The sequence below is a fragment of the Cygnus olor genome, chromosome 1 (assembly GCF_009769625.2).
Source record: "Cygnus olor isolate bCygOlo1 chromosome 1, bCygOlo1.pri.v2, whole genome shotgun sequence".
Classification (NCBI taxonomy): domain Eukaryota; kingdom Metazoa; phylum Chordata; class Aves; order Anseriformes; family Anatidae; genus Cygnus; species Cygnus olor.
Window position 1 is genome coordinate 54,506,134 of NC_049169.1, and position 20,170 is coordinate 54,526,303.

The 20,170-nt window shown below is 47.9% G+C and overlaps 1 protein-coding gene across 8 annotated transcripts in view; it reads right to left on the reverse strand.

Moving 5' to 3' along the window:
• CACNA1I (calcium voltage-gated channel subunit alpha1 I) overlaps positions 1–20,170 on the reverse strand; it is a 149,539-nt gene that overhangs the window by 18,149 nt on the left and 111,220 nt on the right. For 7 of the 8 annotated variants that reach the window (XM_040559051.1, XM_040559019.1, XM_040559022.1 and 4 more), the window contains 16 exons: positions 16,787–16,938; positions 15,971–16,156; positions 15,266–15,383; positions 14,593–14,748; positions 14,075–14,165; positions 11,937–12,139; positions 10,365–10,784; positions 9,375–9,475; positions 8,194–8,317; positions 7,205–7,273; positions 6,003–6,187; positions 5,537–5,663; positions 4,354–4,479; positions 3,774–3,863; positions 2,583–2,802; positions 1,379–1,530 (listed from right to left, as the gene is read on the reverse strand). In XM_040559051.1, the coding sequence (XP_040414985.1) occupies positions 1,379–1,530; positions 2,583–2,802; positions 3,774–3,863; positions 4,354–4,479; positions 5,537–5,663; positions 6,003–6,187; positions 7,205–7,273; positions 8,194–8,317; positions 9,375–9,475; positions 10,365–10,784; positions 11,937–12,139; positions 14,075–14,165; positions 14,593–14,748; positions 15,266–15,383; positions 15,971–16,156; positions 16,787–16,938 (2,520 nt within the window). The remainder of the gene's footprint in view (positions 1–1,378; positions 1,531–2,582; positions 2,803–3,773; positions 3,864–4,353; positions 4,480–5,536; positions 5,664–6,002; positions 6,188–7,204; positions 7,274–8,193; positions 8,318–9,374; positions 9,476–10,364; positions 10,785–11,936; positions 12,140–14,074; positions 14,166–14,592; positions 14,749–15,265; positions 15,384–15,970; positions 16,157–16,786; positions 16,939–20,170) is intronic. The other variant, XM_040559040.1, reaches the window with a different exon arrangement.

Genomic DNA, 20,170 nt, shown 5'->3' on the forward strand with positions numbered 1-20,170 from the left:
ATGCCACCATGTTAATGACACTGGCATAGCTATGGACCAAGAGTGTGGCAAGAAGTTTACTTCAGTTGTGGATAAAAGCCATCTCTGATGGGAGGAAATCCCTCCATGCCTTGGCCTCTGGGACAGGCATGTGTCACCTCTCAGCTGTGGATTTCTGGTTGGTCATTGTGCTGCCCCTTCACCACCACCAAGGATCAATGGGATCAGCGGGCAGCATTTGGTGGCACCTCATACTGGGAGTGTTCAAAGCGCTTTGGCAGGATTTATTATCAGAGCCTGACAGCATGGCTGTACCAGAGTGTTACAGGGGAAGGAGCTGAGGAGTAAGAAGAGTGACTTGTTCTGATATGAGCAAAGGCCTGACACAAGGGTGACTACAAGTAAGGACTGAGAGTTCCTGCAGAGTAAAACTGGGTACCACCAGGGGCAAGATAAAAGGTGGGCAGCTGGGCAAGATGGGTGAGAAACAGAGGAACGTGGCAGCAGATTTGAATGATAAGAGACAGACTCAGCTTCTGACCAAAGCCTGAGATACCTTGAACAGCATGTGCTCAGGCGCCACAACTGTTATCTAAACCAACAATCTCCTCAAAAATAAACTGAAATGCCACTGGGCAGATATCATAATGAATGCTTTGTCTGTATATAGAGGCAGAAAGTTCCTTTGATATATGCAGCATATATATTTTTTTCGTATCAGAGACATCTAGAGCTTTGCTAGGAACTGAGAGAGGTACCTGGTCTTCTACAGCCTAAGTATAAAACTTCTTTGGCCTTCAGAGCCCTTTGCTGGGAATCACTCCCTGCAGCTGAGAGAGGCCCTGCTCAGTGCTTTGCCCCTTCAGTTTCTCTTACAGAAAACAGGTGGCTGAGTGAAGAGATCATCTCCTGTGACACACAACCAGACAATTCAGTCCCCACAGCTCAGGCAGGCCATACGACAGGAGAATTGGTCTGACGTTTGGAAACATGATGCAAAGCCTGAAGCTCCCTGGACACTGCAGCTTCCACCATTCTTCTTGTTAGGATCCAGGGGAAGACACAAAGCAGGCTAGGCAGCTAAATTTGGATGACCCATATAAACCCTTAATAATAAAAAGCACAAAGACCTAATTGCACAAAGCATTTTAGTGGACCAACTCTTGCTTATATGCATTATCTCTATTGAGTTCAGGCAATAACATATGTCTGTGTAGGGGCTGCCTTTCTGGGTACATACCAAACTCCTCACGTATCTCTGCTTAGTACACTAACTCTTGCCACACTTTAACAGTATTTTTAGAGACACATAAGTGTCCTACCTCTTCTGGTAGACAGAGAGCCATAGCAAAATAGCATAATTACTAGAGACAGCGCATATCTGCATGATCTCACTCACCACAGGCTGGTTGTAGTGCTCCAAGGACATGGTGACCACGTTGAGGCAGATGATGAAAGTGATGAAGATGTCCAGATAGTGGCTGGTGCAGACCGAATGGATAAGGAGGCGTATGGGGCAGTAGGTAGCATAGTACGGCAAACGCTGCGCTTCTTCAGTGGAAAGAGGGAGATGGGGAGAGTTAGAAGGAAATTGGAAGAAAGGAAGAGATGGGTAAGAAACATTGAGGAGTGAGCAGGTATAAACGTGGTGATGGGTTGAAAGATAAGGAGATGAAGGCAGAAGAGAGAAAGAACAACAAAGGATAGATAAAAGATAGGGGCCATAGGAAGGAGAAAAATGAAATGCAAAGAAGAGGAAAGTAGAAGTGGGGTGAAAAATAAATAGAATAAAGAAAAGGAAAGGAATGCTTAAACGAAAATCTGTCAGTCCATGTTTGTGGGAATGGTGCTAAATCAGCATTTCATGCCTTGACAAATTAAGATCACAAATGATAAAAGGGAGCAGATGGTTCCAGGAGAGGCTCCAGGGTGTCACAGGAGAGAGGAAAAAACTGGAGCACGGGAAGGGAAAGCATGCCCATGGGCTGTGAATGGAAGAAAACCATCAGTCTGGGGTAGTAGGGAAGATATCCAGGGGCAAGTATGCTTTTGCAATTTTTGCTTAAAAGTAATACAGAAGAGGACAGGAACACCAGGATGAGGGGTTGCTTCACCCTGAAGGGTCTGGGACCCCAAGGAGTGACACTGCGACACTGATGGAAACAGCCAAGAACAAAATGCAAGTCTTCCTCTTTTTTTTCCCTCTCCCTTTTTTTAAATTTTGGGTTAAACACAATAGCCTGTCCAGGTCTTCCCCCTAACACCAGCTGGGGCTGCAGGAAGCCCAGGAGGTCTACTGATGTGTGCATGTCCTGCGTTGACAGTGTGTGCCAGCATGTGCACAGGTATATTTTGGTACATGGTATTTCCCCATGGGCTGGGTGCTAAACCCCCATGGCTTCCCTGACACCCCAGCTTCCCTACAGACCTCGTAAACCACCCCCTCTCCCCCAGACCGCCCCGGTGTGGTGTGTAGCGACGTGGCAATGGCACGGGGAGGAAGGCTCAGAGCGCGGCCACAAGCAATGCATTTCAGAGACCGGCCCGTCAAGAAAGAAAAAGAAGAGGAGAAGGTTTTTGTCAGAAAACCTTGGCCTACGAACCGACCAAACACTTAGGCTGTGCCTTACTCCTTCTCTTCTTCTCCAGGCGCCGCAGGCGCTTCTCTTCCCGCCGGCGTGCCTCCTCAGCCTCCTGGTGCTGCCGGCACTTGTGGAAGTTCTCCACCACCACCCCCACAAACATGTTGAGCACGAAGAAGCTGACGATGAGGAGGAAGGAGATGAAGTAGAGGAGCATCCACGGGTTGTTGTTGGTGACCGGCTGGAGGAGGGAGGAGAACAGAGAGACAGTGGTCAGATGGGCGGTGGTATAGAAATGATGGGGGTGGAAGCCACTGCGGTGATTAGATGTTGGGGAGGGGGACATGATTATGAAAATGAGGGGAATGGGCTGGGAAGAGCTGGGGCTTTATGCAGGGTAACTTGTGATTGGCTGACTGGATTTCGGCATCAGTTGGTGAAAATATAGCTTGCATTGACGGAGTGGGTGACAGTGAAGGGCAAGGGCCCACCTGTACAGAGTCACCCACAGTTCAGACACAACCCCATCCACAGATCAGGTATAACCCCAATACGTGGTAAAATAGTCCAGGCACTGGAAACACCTTTGGCTCAAGGGTCAGTAGAGGGCACATCCACACACCACCAGGACAGCCGCCAGACCCAGACAGAAATGCCATTCAGGCTCAGAGAAGAAAGGGGGCCCTGCCTTTGACTGGATCTACTGACAAAGCGCATACAAAGCCAACAGTGGTGCATCTTGTGTAGAGTTTCAGAGGTAAATGGAGCTTCATCCCCAAGGTTCAGGCCTGCGGATGTGCAACCTATGGCAGGTGCCTACGCTAGCACTACCAAGGTCATTGATTTAGCAGTGAAGGAATAGCACTGCAGTGGGCAGTAGCCCAACAGCCCCTGCTTATGGGGTGTTAAAACAACCATCTGTGGGCTAGGAGGGAGCCAGCATACCCAGAAATGCATGTGGCTTTGTTGCTCCGTTGTTACAAATAAAGACCTGCTATGTGATCCGAACTGGTTAGAGGGTGAGAATTACTACGGACACCCACTGCCCAGCCACAGCTGCGCTTCCCCATGTCTACCTGGCAAAGCCTTGACCCAAAGGATTCAAAAGGGACTCCTGGTTTGAGGGAGGTGTTCAAAGCAGGATGTTAGAGCATGCTCCCACCTTTCTGGCCCAAGGAAAGTCAGAAAGGTCCTTTTGCAAATTCTTTATACCTGCTGGTCTACAGCCACAGCATCTAGTCCATTATACATAATATTGACCCAGCCATCCTTGGAAGCCAGAACAAAGAGAGACATCAGGGCCTGTAACAGAAAAAGCAAAACAGATGTGGAGCAGGTGCATCTGGCAGGCTGGGAAAAAAAAGAAAAAAAAAAAAAAGCGTGGTTTATGCTCTAACACACACAGTGTTGAAATACTCTTCCTGCCTGTGTCTCTGCACACATCAAAACCTGCTCCTTTCTCTGTCGAGAAGGGGGCAGGGGGGACAGGAAGTCAGACCCACCAGAGGAGAGAGGTCATGAAGAACATCTGTTTCACAGCAGGAGGAAAAAAGAAAATCAAGCTCGCTGCTGCCACCCTTTTCTTTCCCCCACAACCTGTAAGCATCATTGTGATACCAAAACATGAGTGACGGAGTCTCTGCATGGATACCCATTCCAAATAACTGCTCTTCCTGGCCCTGGGATAAGGCTTTTCAGGCACAAGGCATCTGTGCTCCAGGGAGAGGTACATATACGAGGAGAAAAACCCTGAGCTGAGTTCCCATCAGAGCTGGGCCGCAGGCACACTCACCTGTCCCAGGTTATCAAAGTTGTACTTGTGGTGCACCCACTTGTAGTTGGCAGCCACGCAGTCGGATCGGTTGGTGATGTTCCTGATGTCGACCCCCAGGCAGTGGTAGAACTTGCCTTTGAAGAGCTGCAAGAGAGGAGCAACACCATCAGCCCCTTTTGTACCAGGGTCCCCCTCATGCTCCCTGGGACGTACAGAAGCTCCTGAGATGGCAGGGGGGCTGCAGGGCTCCCTCTGGTTATAAGCCAGGTGGGTGGCACAGGACAAGCATGGAGGAACACCAGCACATTGTACAGCCCTGGATGATGTACTGGTAAGGAGCCAGGGCCACACTTGTAAACTCAGATCTGGCTTTTCAGCCTCCTGTATTGCCCCAGACAGCAGTGACTGTAAGTCCCTCACCATCTGATAGCTGTTGGGGCAGTCTTTTGGGGCCCAATTAGAACCACTGGCCCAAAAGGAAAAAAAAATATTTTCAGCCACTGAGACCAATCTCCCCTCCCTGCCTCCCAGTTAGCTGATGGGAAAAAAATATATCATCTGAGGGTAAAGAACCAGAAAAAACATCCCCTGCTTCTTAGATACTTTTTTTTTTTCCCCCCTGCAAATCTGCACTGCTGTATCTCTTCTGCCCAGGGCTCCTTTCCCCATATGGAAGGTACTGGATTGTGCATTTGTACAGATGCATCAGAGCAGACTAAGTATAGCACATTCCCTGAGATGGAAGTAACGCCCACGCCCTTGCTCCTCTGCAACGCAACAGCCGAAAATAAAGAGGATTAAATAAAAAAATAAAAGGAGGTTGTGGGTGGACTTCAGGCTGGGAGTGAGCGGGAGGAACAGAGCTGACTGGAGGCAGGGTTTGTGCAAGCAGGCATGGAGCTGCTTGCCCTTGCTGCGTGGCACGAATGTGCCCAGTGAGCCAGCCCTGGGCTGTCCCTGTAACACTGACCCAAACCCTGATCCAACTCCTGCCATGCATGCACGAACATTGACTCCTGTCTCGCACATCCAGCAACACTTGCACTTGCTGAGCAGCTGGCTGCCCTTGACAAAGGCCACGGGGACATTTCGGTGGGAGACAGCTAACGGAGGTGGGAAGCTACAGAAGGTTTCCCAGCTTGCCTGCCCCTCCTGCTCTGTTGGGGTCACAGGGGCTGTTTGAGGGCAATACCAACCCTACCTGCACACCCAGGATCCCGAAGATGATGAAGAAAGCACAGCAGATGAGGACAATGTTTCCTATGGGCTTGAGGGAAGAAATGAGTGTCTCCACCACCAGCTTCAGGCCAGGGGCTCGGCTGATAACTCTGGAAAGGAAGAAAAGGGAGGGGTGACAGAGGGACAGAGCAGGAATGTTCAACCCCAGCTAAGTATTTTCAGCAGAAGTGGGCCCCTGCTCTCCCTGTGCAGTGACTTTTCAGTGGGGAACACTCCTACCAGGGCCAAAAAGCTTCTTTTGTCCCATGGTTTGGTTCTCTGATGAGGTATCTCCAGGGCCAGAGCCATACGGCTAAGGGGAACCTCCCTCTGTTTAGTGGCTTATCAAAGATGACACTTTGACCAGTAACAGTGGGGTCTGACTCTGAGACCCTTCCTGGGGGTCCAGTGGGAAGGGGAGGCAGAGCAGGATGCGGTTGGGCTCTGACCGGAGGGGCCGTAAGGTGCGCAGCAGCCGGAGGACCCGCAGCACCCCCAGGATTTTGGCACCACCAGCAGAAGCCACCGAGACCACAATGTCGATGAGAGACACAAAGACCAAGAAGCCATCCAGGATGTTCCAGCTGCTGCGGAGATAAGCCTGATCGCCAAAATACAGGCCTAGAGAAACCACCTGCAAGAGAGGGGAGACGGGTAAACGGCTCCTCCATGTTGCCTGATAGAGGGCAGCCACAGAGAGAGAGGAAGGATGGAGAATGGCTATCAACTCCATGAACTCCATATGACCCTTCCTAAGGAAGCAGCAAGGACCCATTTTGCACCCCACAATCAATCTCATCACCTTTTTCTTTTGGCTGGAAGGCTACAAAAGAAAATGTCCTTGGCAAAAGCGGTGGCACATAACTCTAGAAACAACAACCGTGCTCTGGAGTAGCATTTCACTACGTTTGCCTTCTCACCTCTCCTCTGCCTCCCTGAGCAACAGGCCATGGGAACATTTAGAAAACTTTTCCCTACCATACCACAGATCTGGGGCAAGGGTCCCAGTCCAGACATCACCTTGGTTTTAGCAGATAAAATGGGGCACCAAAACCCATACTCTGGCTCCTAAGGGAGTGGTTTCATTCACAGCAGTTCTCAACACCAGCATGTGCTACAAACATCACTGGCCCTGAGGGAGAACTGAACACTCTAAAAATCATGGCAGTAATTTAGAAACAAATTTTAGGAGGTTTAGCTTCAGGCATCCAGTTTAGAGACTCTCTTTACACAGCTTTGAGACTCTTTCCTCAACACGAGAGGATTAACAAGATTTTCCTATTGTTGCAAAGACACCTGTTGAATAATTATCTCGGCTAAGAACAATTCGTTAACATCACTGTAATTTTCCCCACTCTTGCTCCAGGAGAAAGGGAATGGACATTTGACATTATTACAAAATGCATACCTGGAGGCCAGCTATTCCTCCCAGACATCAAGATCCCTTTGGTTTTAAAACCCAGGATAAGCATCCCCTCCATGCATGTTCAGAAGGGAAACACCCCAGGCAGTATGTGCCTTTATCAAGGTAGGGGGAAGGACTGGCACACTGAAAAGATGCAGAGATTTTAGAAGGGTGCTGAGCAAACATGAACCGTGTTGTTCCTGACACTGGGAAAAGACTCTGAGCTGTTCAGCTCCATTAACTTACCTTCAGCGTCATCTCAGCTACGAAAATTGCTGTGAAAATGTAGTTGGACACAGTAAGAAAGATTCTCTCCTAGAAAACAAACAAAATAAAACCAACAAAATAAAAGAAAACAAACAAGCATAAGACAACAACAGCAAAACAGAGAAAGGCCTTAAATGCATCTTGACTTTTTCTTGTTACTCTGTGAGGCCTCTCTGATGACCTTGATATCTTTTACTTTCCTGCAAGGGGTCTGAAGGTGGGAGGAATGAGAGGTGCCCCTGGCAGAGGTTGGTGCCAGACAGCTTTCAGCTTGCACACCGTAGCTCTGCCCTGTGCCACAGCCAGGATAGATCCCACAAAGCTCTCCAAAAGCACAGTGGGTGGGATTTGCAATGCATCCTATGAATCTGGTTTCAAGGTGCTCACTGCCCCAGTCTGCCAGTGCTGCTCAGTCTCCTGATCTATTGCACTACCCTGGGACTCCTTCCTAAAGGGTTTCTGAGCACTGACCTGGAATTGTGTTTAAGTGCAGTAGAGCTGGGGGTCAGTTAAGGCAGAGATACAAAAAAAAAAACATTTCACTTGCCAGCGCAGTCTCTCTTCCCTTTGACAAACCAGTCTGAGCCACCTCCTATATTGCTCAAAAGCAGTGTACATGAATGATAGCATACCATTCCTACAGAGGCTTTGCTGCACATGTAAGTCGCTTTTGTTTTTTATTTCTGAGTCCCCACCCTTCTGTCAAACAATCTCTTAACCATGGGGGCTCTTACCATGGTTAGGGAGGGAACTAGGATGAGCCTATTACAAAGAGGATTGCTGCATTGCAAGACCCCACAGGAGAAGCATGTATGATGTGAATTGCTAATACATGGACATTTGAGTAGATGAACGGGAGTTAGTGTTTAATGGTAGGTTTTGTCCAGAAGCCATTTTGGTGCCAGGAAGACTTGTGCACCTCTGTCAAACGTTGTGTTAAAAAGTAGGTGGGAGGGAATGGTGCTCACCGTGCTTCTGTGTTCAATCTGCGGTCTCTCCAGGGCAATGGTGATGCAGTTCAGGAAGATGAAGGCCAGCACAACATAGTCAAAGAGCTTGTGAGCAATGATGGTTTGGCAGAGTAGACGAAACCTGCAAGAAAGTTCCAGTAGGCATCTGTGTCTTGGGCAGAGAGAGTTTAGGAGCTAGGAGCACAGAAAACTGAGTGATCTGGCCAAAACTGAGCTCTGATGTGGCGACTTTCCTATTGCTAATACTGATGTCTCTTGCCATGGCAGTATTTTGGCATAGCCCACACTGGGAGCCTGGGGCAGAGCAAGGAACTGAACTTTAATCCATCACCCCAGTGCCAGAGCGGTCTAACCACTACGACTCTGTGCTCCTCTCTTGCCCTGTAAAGGAAAGGTTCAGTTTCAGTTTCCCTCCCAAACTCACACCAGTGCAAAGAGGCCACATGCTGAAAGCTGAGGACAGGCAGGCAGGCTGGCTGTCATGGGGAACACACCTCTGCCTGCTCAGAAGGACACTGCCCATTAGCACAGGTGTCACACAAAGCAAAGAGCTGTCCTCCATGGGCTGTGACAAAAGGCCTTTCACTTCAAGGGGCAATACCCACTGGTGAGAATACTGCTGTGTGGGTTACACGAGCATTTTGGCCCGGTGGGAAGAGTCCTTTAGCAGGAAGAATATATCTCAAAACGTTTGCGTGTTGTTGTTTTGTTTTTCAGGCATGGAGAATTTTAACTTTGCCCTAAAAGGTGTGATATGACTGCTGATAAGTTGGCACTGGGACTGAAAATGGAATGGAGAGGCTGTTCTGGTACCAGGGGAGGAAATACCATTGTTATGGAGTCATTAATAATACATTCCTTCTCCTTTTTGAGTTAATGTCAGTATTCCCTACCTCACTTGGCTATAAATATTTATGATTACACAGAAGAAAAATGGAATGCTCCAAAGGGAGGAGAAATCACAATAGCCATTTAGGATTCATATCCTCCTTTTCATCTCCAGAATCAAGGAAGAGAAACATTGTTTGACTGTAGAAGGAGAGATGGAGGAGAAAAAACACCTTCCCAACTGGTAAGTTTAAAGTTGCAACCTAACATCCAGCTCAGGGAAAGCTGCTGGCATGGCAACAGAATCTGTCCCCCCTCCTCAACCCTCTCATGGCAAAAACTGCACAAACCTGTTTTGAGGAGAAAAGAGATATATGGACCAGTCTTCCCGGAGCTCACACCAGTCTGGCTTATAGACTTCCATCATCTTCCGGATGCGAAAGCACAGGCTCTGGAGAGATGCAGCAGAAGCGAGTGTCACTGGTTAACTTCCCATTTGCCTGACAAAGGTACTTTTCCTGTCTCATATGATCCCAAAACACCACTACCTGTTCTTTCCCAGGTGCACTACCTGCCTTTCTTAACCACCTGAAAGAGGAGATGGACCCAAAGAACACAGAAGAGGAGGTAGGCAATACTTTGCCATGGCCTGTTTACCTCTCAGCTTCTAATTTCTTTCTTTTCACATTGTTAGAAATAATACTCCTAGTATCCTATCTAGAGAAGGATGTTGTCCATGATGTCTTCTCAGAGCTGTTGGAATGCCTCTGTTACTTGGGTAGTGTTCCCTTTTTATTTCAGCTGAATGAGAAGCCAGGACAAGATGGCCTTCTGTTGACACTCGGGATTGGAGGTGATTCATTTTCATACAGCATGTAGGTCTGCTTAAATTTCTGTTGACCCTCCCTCCACTTTTTCCACCCTTTGATCTGCTCACAAACTGGGCATTGCAGTCTCCAAGTTTGGCACAGCAAAATCCACTTGCCTTCTCTCTTGTTCCTCTGCTGCCTGCTCTGGTCTGCTGATGTTCCTAAGGCAAAGCTCTTGCTTCTCACAAAGACTCACCTATCCTAACCTGTAGAGATCACTGGCTGCACTGATCTGAAGTAACAGCCTCCAAATGGCCATGCATGTCCATCACCTCTGCCTTCCTCCCACCACCCACCTGCACAACTACTTTATGGGCAGCCTGATGATATGGTGTGTGCTTATCTGTGCCCAGAAGATCCTGCCTACATTCAGTGATGTCCTCCAGCTTGTACTTAAAGCACTTGAGGATGGAGCTGGGGTTTCCCACAGCACCGTAGTACAACCCCAGGTTCCTTGCACCAAGTACTCACATAATCGATCTCTTCATCATCCTCCCCCCGCTCCTTGCGGTTGTTCATCTTTGGGAAGATCTCCTTGGCAATACTGGGCATTTTGCCATTGCAGTCCTGATGCTCGCTGGCCCCTGATACTGTCCCGAGCTTACGGGTCCCTCTGTGGCTGGATGGGACAGAGGCCAACTCCAGCAGGTCACAGGAGCCTTTGTTGTCCAGGGAGAGCGTCCGGCGGTGATGAAATACCCTCCTCCCTGCCCCATCTGGCTCCCCATCTCCTGCCCTGTGCCTCTCCCCAGACAGGAGGGACTCGTGCTCGGCAGAGGGAGGTTTGTGCTTCAAGCTGTGTCCTCGGGCCAGGCTGTTCCAGCTGGAGCGACGGCTCCCCCAGGCCCCACTGCGGCCCCAGGCCCCGTAGTGGGAACTGCGAGAGCTGGACTGTAAGAGAGCAGGACAGGGACTCAGCCACTGAGGGGCACAGGGAGGGAGCATGCCGCCCTGTTTCAGGCTGCAGACTTCCCCAGGTGGACTTTTTTTAACCCTTGACAAAGGTGCGTGTTGGGAAGGTAGAGGTAATCGCTGTAAATCTAACGACAAATTGATAATGAGCTAGTGATGGTGTTGGCTGAGATCGCTTTATAGCACCATCTGTGTGCAAGGTACTTACAGGGAAGGTAAACAATAAAGCCAAAGGCCAGGTGCCTGATGTTGTTACTTACCAGCACAGAGCAAGAATAAAGCTTCCCAAAAATCTGATTGGCAGCATTTGACACTGCCCTGGGGTAAAAGATAATACAAGGTACAGGGAGATGGATAATCTGACACACCATCTTTGAATACAGTCTTCGTAAAAGGAAGAAATGAGACAAACAGGCTTGTTGGTTATGGTCTAGTCCAACTGCATCAGCAACTTATCACGTAGCACATGGCTGCCAGCTCTCCCTGTTTAAAAATAACAGGGGCATGAATACTTCTAGCATCGATGCATCCCCCTCAAAACCTGTGTGTGTCAGTGTGCAGACAGCCCAGAGGCTGGTGTTACAAGGTGGACAGGTCTGAGATATGTTGGCTGCACAGTGCTAAGGGGCAGCAGGATCTTCTGTGAGGAGCTCCAAGTCAAGATTTCTCTCCTCATTGTAAAAAAAAGCTCACAGGAAAGCCATCTGTTATAGGACTTGGCAGTTCTGACAGCACCCAGACTTTCCTATGCTCTCAACTCACTCGGGGCATCGTTTTTGTACATGGTGCTCTAGGAAAACAGGGAAGGGCAAGAGGACAAAACATACTTCACTCTAAGAGGAAGACCCTGTCCTCTTGGCGTTCCCCTTCTCCTACCAGCAGAATATAAGAGCTGAATCCTACACTTAATGGAATATTGATCAATAACCTTGAAATATAGGTAAATAACCTAGAAATATAGGTAAATAATGTGAACTGTCCTGGCTTCCTAAGGGCAGGCAATGTGTTTGTGTTAGAAGTCTACAGCAGCAATGCAATCCTCCATAGCAATCTCCCTGCTGATGACAGAAAGGCAACGGAGTCCTTGGATTTCAAAAGAAGGGTATCACACGTTTCTGCTCGCTCACTCACCAAGGACCGCTGGTCATAGGTCATTCTCCCCAGGGACATCACGCTGCTCTTCCGGGAGCCAACAGCAACACGGATCTGGTCAGGCTGCAGGGAGTTGCGCGAGGAGTTGGTGACCCCCCCAGCAGCCACTGGTGGGTTGGAGGAGGGCAAGGACGGGTCCAAGTGTCCATTTGGTGTCACAGGAATTGCACACAGCTTGGGATCTGGGAAAAAAAAAAAAAGAAAGAAAAAAAAAAGAGGAAAAAAAGAGAAACAAATAAAGTTGGTTCCTCCCCATCCAGTGACTGTTTCAATGTCTAAGCTGCTTAGCATATTAGCAGCAGCTGGCAGTGTGTTAGCTCTGTGGTCAGCATTGATTACTTCTCTTTTAGGGTGCTCTAGCAAAAGTGATGCAAGCTAGAAAGACTTTGTTCTCCTCCATCCCCAAAAATGACAGCAGCTCTCCTTGAGGCCAGAAGGATGAGCAGAATGCTGGTCAGGCAGATAGGCAGAGCAAGAGGCTGAACCCCGTCAGCAAGGGGAGGAGAGTGTGCTTCTGTATGCCAAGAGCAGACAACTGCGTCTCCAGGTCTGAACAGATACCGCCAACTGTCAGACAGGCAGACACTGGCTATTTAAAGCTGTTAGGCTGAGACACTAAGCAAGAGAGTAAGATGTGGGGAGACCCACAGCCATCCGTGTTTTCAGTTCTGCTTTAAATTCCTGTGATCAAACTCTTCATCCCAGTCTGTCCTACACTGGGCCTCTTCAAATGACTGATTGCTGACCTTGAAGATCCAGGGCACCTTTGAGGGCTGTGTTAGCTTCTGTGAAAAACCATTGACATTTGTCAAGATGGGTAGAAAGGATGGGGTACTGGCCTTTAACACCTGAAAGGACTGGAATAATCATTTCTATTTGACCTACTGAATAATGAAGGTCATATATCCTTGCCTACACTCAGTATCACGGCTCTGCAACCTTTTCCGCGCCTGTCCTCCTGGTGCGTTGGCTGCCTACATTCAAAGTGAGCTCTGATGTAGCACAGCATTGTAACCCAGGATCAGACTGCTGTGAAAACAGCTAAGTTGTGAGAAAGGGCTGTGACAAGCCAGGTCTGGAGACTACTTCTTGCCACGGGAGCTGCATTTAAGCTCAGCCCCACATCTGTAGTCCTTGCCTGGGTTATGCTGTGAGTATGTTTGTGCCTGTCCTTGCACATTGTGGATCCTGACCTTTTCTTGCTGAATGAACTTCTTGGCTTGACCTTGGACCTGCCTCATCACTGCGGACTTGCCTGGCAGTCACTGAACCACTGTTAGTCCCTGGCTACCATCAGCAGACTTGCCCTGCTCATCTCGTGCAAGTACTGTACCTTTGTCGGTGCAGTCCCCGCCCTGCCTCCCTGAATGCCCTCCTCAGCTCCCAGCTCACCATCCCTTGCAGAGCAGGCTACTCTTGCTTCCCCCTGCCACCAAGTCCTGTCTGAGGTATAACATCTTTTGTAGAAAGACTTGCAGTCTTCAAGGAAAGACTTCAAGGGGTGGAGACCTTAACCGGTAGTTTGTAGGCAGACTGTTCCAACAGTTAATTATCCTTCCTTAAAAATATGTGGCTTTTTTCAGTCTGAGTTTGTCTAGCTTCAGCTTCCAACCTTTACAATCTCATTATGCTTTTTTCTGCTCAATTAAAGAGCCATCTACCATCAGAAATCTATCCTTATGGTCGGCACTTACAGAGTGTGTGATCAAGTTACTTCTCCAGCTTCTCTAAGCTTCATTAGCTTCTCACCATGAGGCAGGGCTTCCAGATTTGTCTGAGTCCTTTTTAATGTGTTGGTATCCCCTCTCCAAATGTGGTTCCCAGATTTGAACACAGTGTTCCTTGAAATGGTGCCCCTGAAGCTGAGCAGAGATGGTGTCATCTTCTCACTACTATTTGCTGTTTTTCGGGTCATTCGGGAACTGCTCTCCTAAGCTATCGCATTCCAATAGCACCAGGTTTCCACCAATAACACCACAAAATAGCATAAAGTTCAAAATTAAACCCAGTAAATTCTGCCTTGGAGATGGGAGTGAAGTTTCTGCTGAATCTGCTTTCGAAGTTCTCACTAAACAGCAATAGGATGCAAGCAAATGAGGCAGTTTGAGCTATCATACCTGAGCCTTCCTGGACCTCTTGGAACTGATCCAACTCCTCTATGTTTGATGAACTCTGATCTTCCTCCGAGTATGACCGGTTGGCATCACCCTGGAACATACAAATTAAGAAGCTGGGAACTCATAAACAGAAAAGACCATTTTTTCTTGTATTTCATTGTTGGAACAACTGTAAAATCCTCCTTGGTAGCTATGCATCAGCATGAGCACTGGGGAGTCCAGTGTGACCTGGGATGGCTGAAATACTGTGTTTTTGTTTCAGGAGGTGGAAAAGACTCACCTTACCAGGTGTTGCATGGGATGGAAATTATGAACTCCCTTCTAGAGGGCTTGTCTCTTTCATTGCAAAAATTAACACTGTCATCTATTTTTCAGGGATACCCACCCTGAACTTAAGAAGGGAAATGACAAAAGCGTGATACTTTGGGAGTCCTCCACCCCGGTACCCTCCAAATGTTTCAAACCATTTTTAGCACCTCTTCCTCTTCTCCATGGAAGAAGCTTTGGTGACAACTTACCTCAGCCTGGAATCCCTCCACAAGGATGGCCACCAGCAGATTGAAGAGCACATAATTGCCAAATGTCATGAGAGCCACAAAGTAAAGGGATGCCCATGGTGAGGTGGAGGCCATGCCATTATAGAGCACAACATTCCAGTCCTCTTGGGTTAGGATCTGCAACCAGCAGAAGAAGCGATATAAACATGAACAAAGAACATGGAAGGGATTCCCAGAAAAGGACTGTGAAAGGGTACACTTCAGGACACACCAGGCCTTTTTATTTCTCCATAACCACACACCTACTGGCCATTGTTACTGTCCAGCTGTGGTACTGCCCCAATAATGCTAACTGAGCGAGAAGAAACAAACATGAGGGCAGCCACGTGCTCGGGTGACAGTGTTAAACACAGACATTGCCACAACAGAAGTGACCTTTACAAACTGTCTCCTAGGAAGGAAGGAAGGAGTCCCTCTGTCTGAGAAATACTGGTCACCACGGTACAATGCACAATCAGTCTTCCTCCTTTGACATCAAATGCTGGAGCATTTTATGCCATCAGAAGAGTGCAATTCTCCACAATGAGAAAAAAACACCTCCTGACCCTCACTTTACCTTGTCCTGTATTGGTGGGAGCACAGGGCACGAACTTACAGATTACAGCCCTAGCCATGGAGAGCAAAGCTGGCTCACCTGGAAGACGGTGACGATGGCCCACAGCAGGGAGTCGAAATTCTTCCGGTCAGGAACTGTATCTCCTGTGTCCGTCCTGAGGCTGAACTTGCAACCAAAGATGTGCATTCCCAGGATGCTGTTGGCACAGGAAGAGGAATTAGTGCTACATTTAAATCTCTCTGCCATTACTGTGAGCTTCTCAGAGTGATTCCCCCCAGCAATCCAACGTAGCACACAGGTGCTAGAGAACAACGCAGCCAGACCACTGGGACCTATCCATGAAGGATTTATGTGTAACAAACCAATAGCTCACCACAAAACATCATTTCCCATCACATATTGCCTCCAGCCTGTCCGACCAGTGCATCCACAAAGTACACTGACAAATTTTCTTGGGTGCTTCCTGCAACCCTTCTGTCAGTCACTTCCTAGGTTGAACTCTTCCTGCAGCCACTGCTGATTGCCAAGCAATGCCACCTGTCTTGCAATGGGGCATTATGCTCAGTGCATGCATTTGGTGGCAGCATTTCTCCACCCCGTCCAGGACAAATCTTCAGCTACTGAACCAGATTTAGGGCAGCAGGATCCTCAGCCCCTTTGCCTGAATAAATGTCTGTCAGTGCTGCCTAAGCCCAGAGCAACAGACAAGATGAGCCATGTGCTTGTGCACTGAAGTTGCTGTCAATACGAATCCAGAACTCTGTGAGGCAACTGACTCCTCACCTGAAGATGAAGATGAAGAGCATAAGGAGCATGCAGAAGGTGGCCACATTGTCCATAGTCTTCATCAGCACCACGAGCTGGCGGCGCAGTGCGGGCATGAAACGCACCAGCTTCAGCACCCGCAGGAGGCGGAAAGTCCTCAGCACAGAGAGGCCTCCATCCGACTGGCCGATGATCTCCCAGATGCTATGACCCAGAGAGGCACAGGGAGTGCAAGGGACAATATAAAAAGAGAGGTGAACAAGCAGAGACAGAATAACTATGCTAATCCAAGTTATCACCTCCGCATGGGCAGCATGTACAGAGGGGTCAGAGAGAAAATCTTCTTGAACAATATGTAATTAGAGGTATATGCTACAGGTTTATACTTATGTGTAGAAAGCTGCCTTTCTCCCTTCATGAACATGGCACTGCATGTTGCAGGAATGAGGAAAGGATTGCAGCATTAAGCCCTAGCAATTCAAGTTCTTCTAGCACACATTAAACCTCTGCAGCATCCTTCATCTGTGCATTTCAAAAAATATTTCACAGCTAATCTTTGTTGTGGACTTGCAAGACAATTGTGATGGCCTCTGTTCTACAGAGGAGAGAAGAGAGGGGCAGAAATGCTACTTGGTTTGCCCGGGGTTACCAAAAATGCTGAGAAATTACATCTCAGTTACTCAATCCTTTGCCTTGTGCATCAGCTCAACTCTTTTTTTGTTGTTGTTGTTGTTAAAGCTGCTAAATCCTTTTGAAAAAGGCATATGAAAACATGCAAGCTTTATGGTGCTTTTTACTATGTATATTTCAGTTGATCCCCAAGGCCCTTGTCACCTGATGATGACGATGATGCTGTCAAAGATGTTGTAGGGGTTGCGGAGGTAATCAAAGAGACCAAAAGCAGCGAGTTTCAGGATCATCTCTAGGGCAAACATGCTTGTAAAGACAACGTTGCTTATCTCCAAGATGTTGGTCAGTTCCTCTGGCTGGAGAGAAGGCAAATTCAGAGTCAGAACTGAAAGAACAGAACAGAAATAAAGTGCCACCATTCCCAGGGGACAGGCTTTGTAGGGAACTGTGAAGGACCATGGGTGAGATTTGAATGGGACAGGATACAGCCACCTTTGCACTCCAATTCCTTTCCACATTTACTACCTTCATCATAGATTACATCTCTAACAAAATCTTGTATGGCAGGGAGCTCCAAAGACATTCACCCACATGAGGCTGACCAAGCATCTCCCAAATTCACTGGCCCCCTGGCTAAAGGCTGTTTCACTTCGTGCAAAGAATTTGAGTACTTCTGAAGCAAGGCAAAAGTGGCTGATCTGTGATCTCAAGATTTTCCTCTGAGGTTTTGGCATACCTGGCACAATTTGTTTTTGAAATTCGCAAAACATTTGAATGTCAGAAAACAGTTCCCCATTTTCCTCTAAACCTCACTGTACTTTTTTGTTACTTTTCCACTGTTTTTTCCCCTTCCTTCCTCATTTTCTCTTCCCCCACCCCCCAATAAATCCTTGATGTGCATTAGTTTTCCTGGTCTTGCTCCGGCACTCTTTTCTCATGTCTCTGTCCTATAAGTGGTTTCAATAATTACCTACGTAAATATCAAATTGGATGAATAACACAACTGTGAGGAGGGGCACACTGCTAACACCTCCCTGTATGGGACAGGAAGAACAGGACAAGGTGAGGAAAAGAGAGAGAGCAAGAGGAGAAAGACAGATGTACAAGGTGAAAATCTCCAGGGATGACACAAGATGACTGTGTAGAGGAAAATGAAAAAAAGGAAAAAGGAAAAAAAAAGAAAAAAAAAGGCAACCTGACCCTGCCCCAGGCGCTTTCTTCTATTGAATCTCTGACACATCTTTCAGCCCCTGTGAAACAGCCTCCTCCAGCAGAGACCGATGTGTTTGTGCATAAGAGAGAAAGTGTTTTAATGACTCCATCAGTGGAACAAGACTGAGCAAATTAAATTACTCCTCCTTTTGTTTTCTGAATTAATGACTTTTTTTTCACTGCGTGCAGCCTTGGAAACTTCTCTGACAAGGTTAGCAAAGGGTCTAGACTGTTTCCTCAGGAATGATGAAATGTTGCTTCAGAGGGAGACAGAGGCTGCACTGATGTCATTGATGAGGGATGTCAGGTTCTTGCTGCCCCCCTGTGTGAAACAGAGGCATTCCCTGTGCTGAATTCGGGATGGACAAAGCACCTCTCACCCCAGGGACTGGGAGTGCAGCAGGCCAAACAGCAAGGGCTGAGGTCTCCAATAAGGCCAGATGCATGAGGGGCAAGATGTGTGCAAGATTGCCCATGCTTACACATACTCAGACACACACATGTACAGCCCATGGAGACCATCATGCAATGGCCAGGTATCAAATTTTCCCTAAGTGAGAGAAAAACCTCCTCCCAGTATAGTGGGCTGCATCCTGAGGCCAGGCTGCACAACCCACGACCTTCAGACCACACGAGACTGTTACAGTGATTCATCCGGCTGCAGCACATTGCTGGTCATCACCTTCCCAAGCAGCAGCGGGTAGGAACCTGTTCAGATGAAGGTATGTCACCTTCCCAACCCAAGGGACAGGGCACAGCAGATCCAAGGCACTTCCTCAGGGCTCCTCTGGCCCAATTTTCCACATTTACCTTGGGGCAGGTATGTCACACATCGGACAAGGTTATCTATTTGATATTAACTTACTGTGCCTCTGAGCCTCAGCTCCAAGCCTTCAAGGTGAGTCTGACCCAGGCTCTGTGCTAGCGGGCAGTAGTACTCTCACTGTTCGCTTACCCATGCTAAAAAGGTGGCCAAAGATTCCCCTCTTCCTTCACACTGCTGTGAGCTATGCCTGGATACCCTGTCACTCTCTTAAGCATCACCTTCTGGTTCTAGGTCTGAACCTCCCCCTAAAGCTGGAAACTGCTTTAACCCCTTTTCTGGGGTCCAAATCCGGCTGTCCTCCTCCAAGATGAATAAATGGACTGGAAACTGCTCCTCTCGCTGTTCATATTGTAACTTCCCATGTCTTTTGCTAATTTCTTGCACTCCTCGGTGCAGGTTTTTATTGAAGTAGTCCATTTCTTGAAAATCAAAAAAAGTGGAGATGGCTCAATTTATATCCATAATTACATTTGAATAACAAAACCATCCTGAAAATGAAGGATGGGGAGATTAGAGTGAAGAGAGAGAAAGAATGAGCAAGTGCACACAGGAAGGGAGAAATGAAGATCACTTCACTGAGAGCCCGGCGCTAATGACACCCGCCGGAAACATGAGGTCCATATGCTAAACAGAGATGCCAATTTCAGCTTGAATCAAATGATTATGTCAGTGAGAATGAGCAATGTAAAAAAAGCAACAGGCTATGATGGTGGATTATCCTCTGCTGTCCATGCTTTCTCTCTTGTGCTGTCATAGGGAGCAATTGATGTTTGAAAAGCCATGCTTGCATCTCACTTATGGAAAAGGTCACCTGTTCCCCTGTCTCTTCTTCCCTCCCTGACATCTGTTTCTCTAGTCAAGCCTCCACCCGTTAATCTTTTTCTAATGGGCCATCAATCAGACCCAGCAAAGCATCCTTCCTAGAGAGAGGGGCAGGAAGGACTGGGTAGGGAAAGAAAGGAGACATGAGCAGAGAGAAAAGTAGCAAAAAGAAACAAAACAAAACAAAAAAAAAGCACAAAAAAATAGCAAAATGAACTCACTGGCACCCAAAAGAAGTAGAGAAGGAGAGATCTTTAAATACTGAGTAAGAGAAAACTGCTAGCTGGGGAGGGAAGAACAAGACAGGAGGAATGCACACAGGAAAAAGAAGAGAAACAGAGGGGAGAGCCAGCTGGAGGGGTCCAAGATTGACAGTGAACATGGCTGGTGTAGGAGACTCAGGCCAGAGAAATGTGAACTTGATGAAGAGAGCAAGTGAATGGGGGAAAAGGGCTTCTCCCCTTTTCTTCCTGCCGGTACACAGGATTCACAACACAACGCATGTGTCACCTCAGAGTTGTAACAGATGCCCAGGTTCCTACATACAGTACCTGAGCATTCACTGTAAAATGGTTATTCCTCCAACCAGACCACCTGTGTTTATCTAGATACCATAAAGTTGAAGTCTCCACAAGGAAAGGCCTCAACTCAAGGCTATTTTGGTCTAAGCAAAACCAGGGACCACCAGAAATCTCCCCAAAAGTTAAGTCCGTTCATATTGCCAAGCC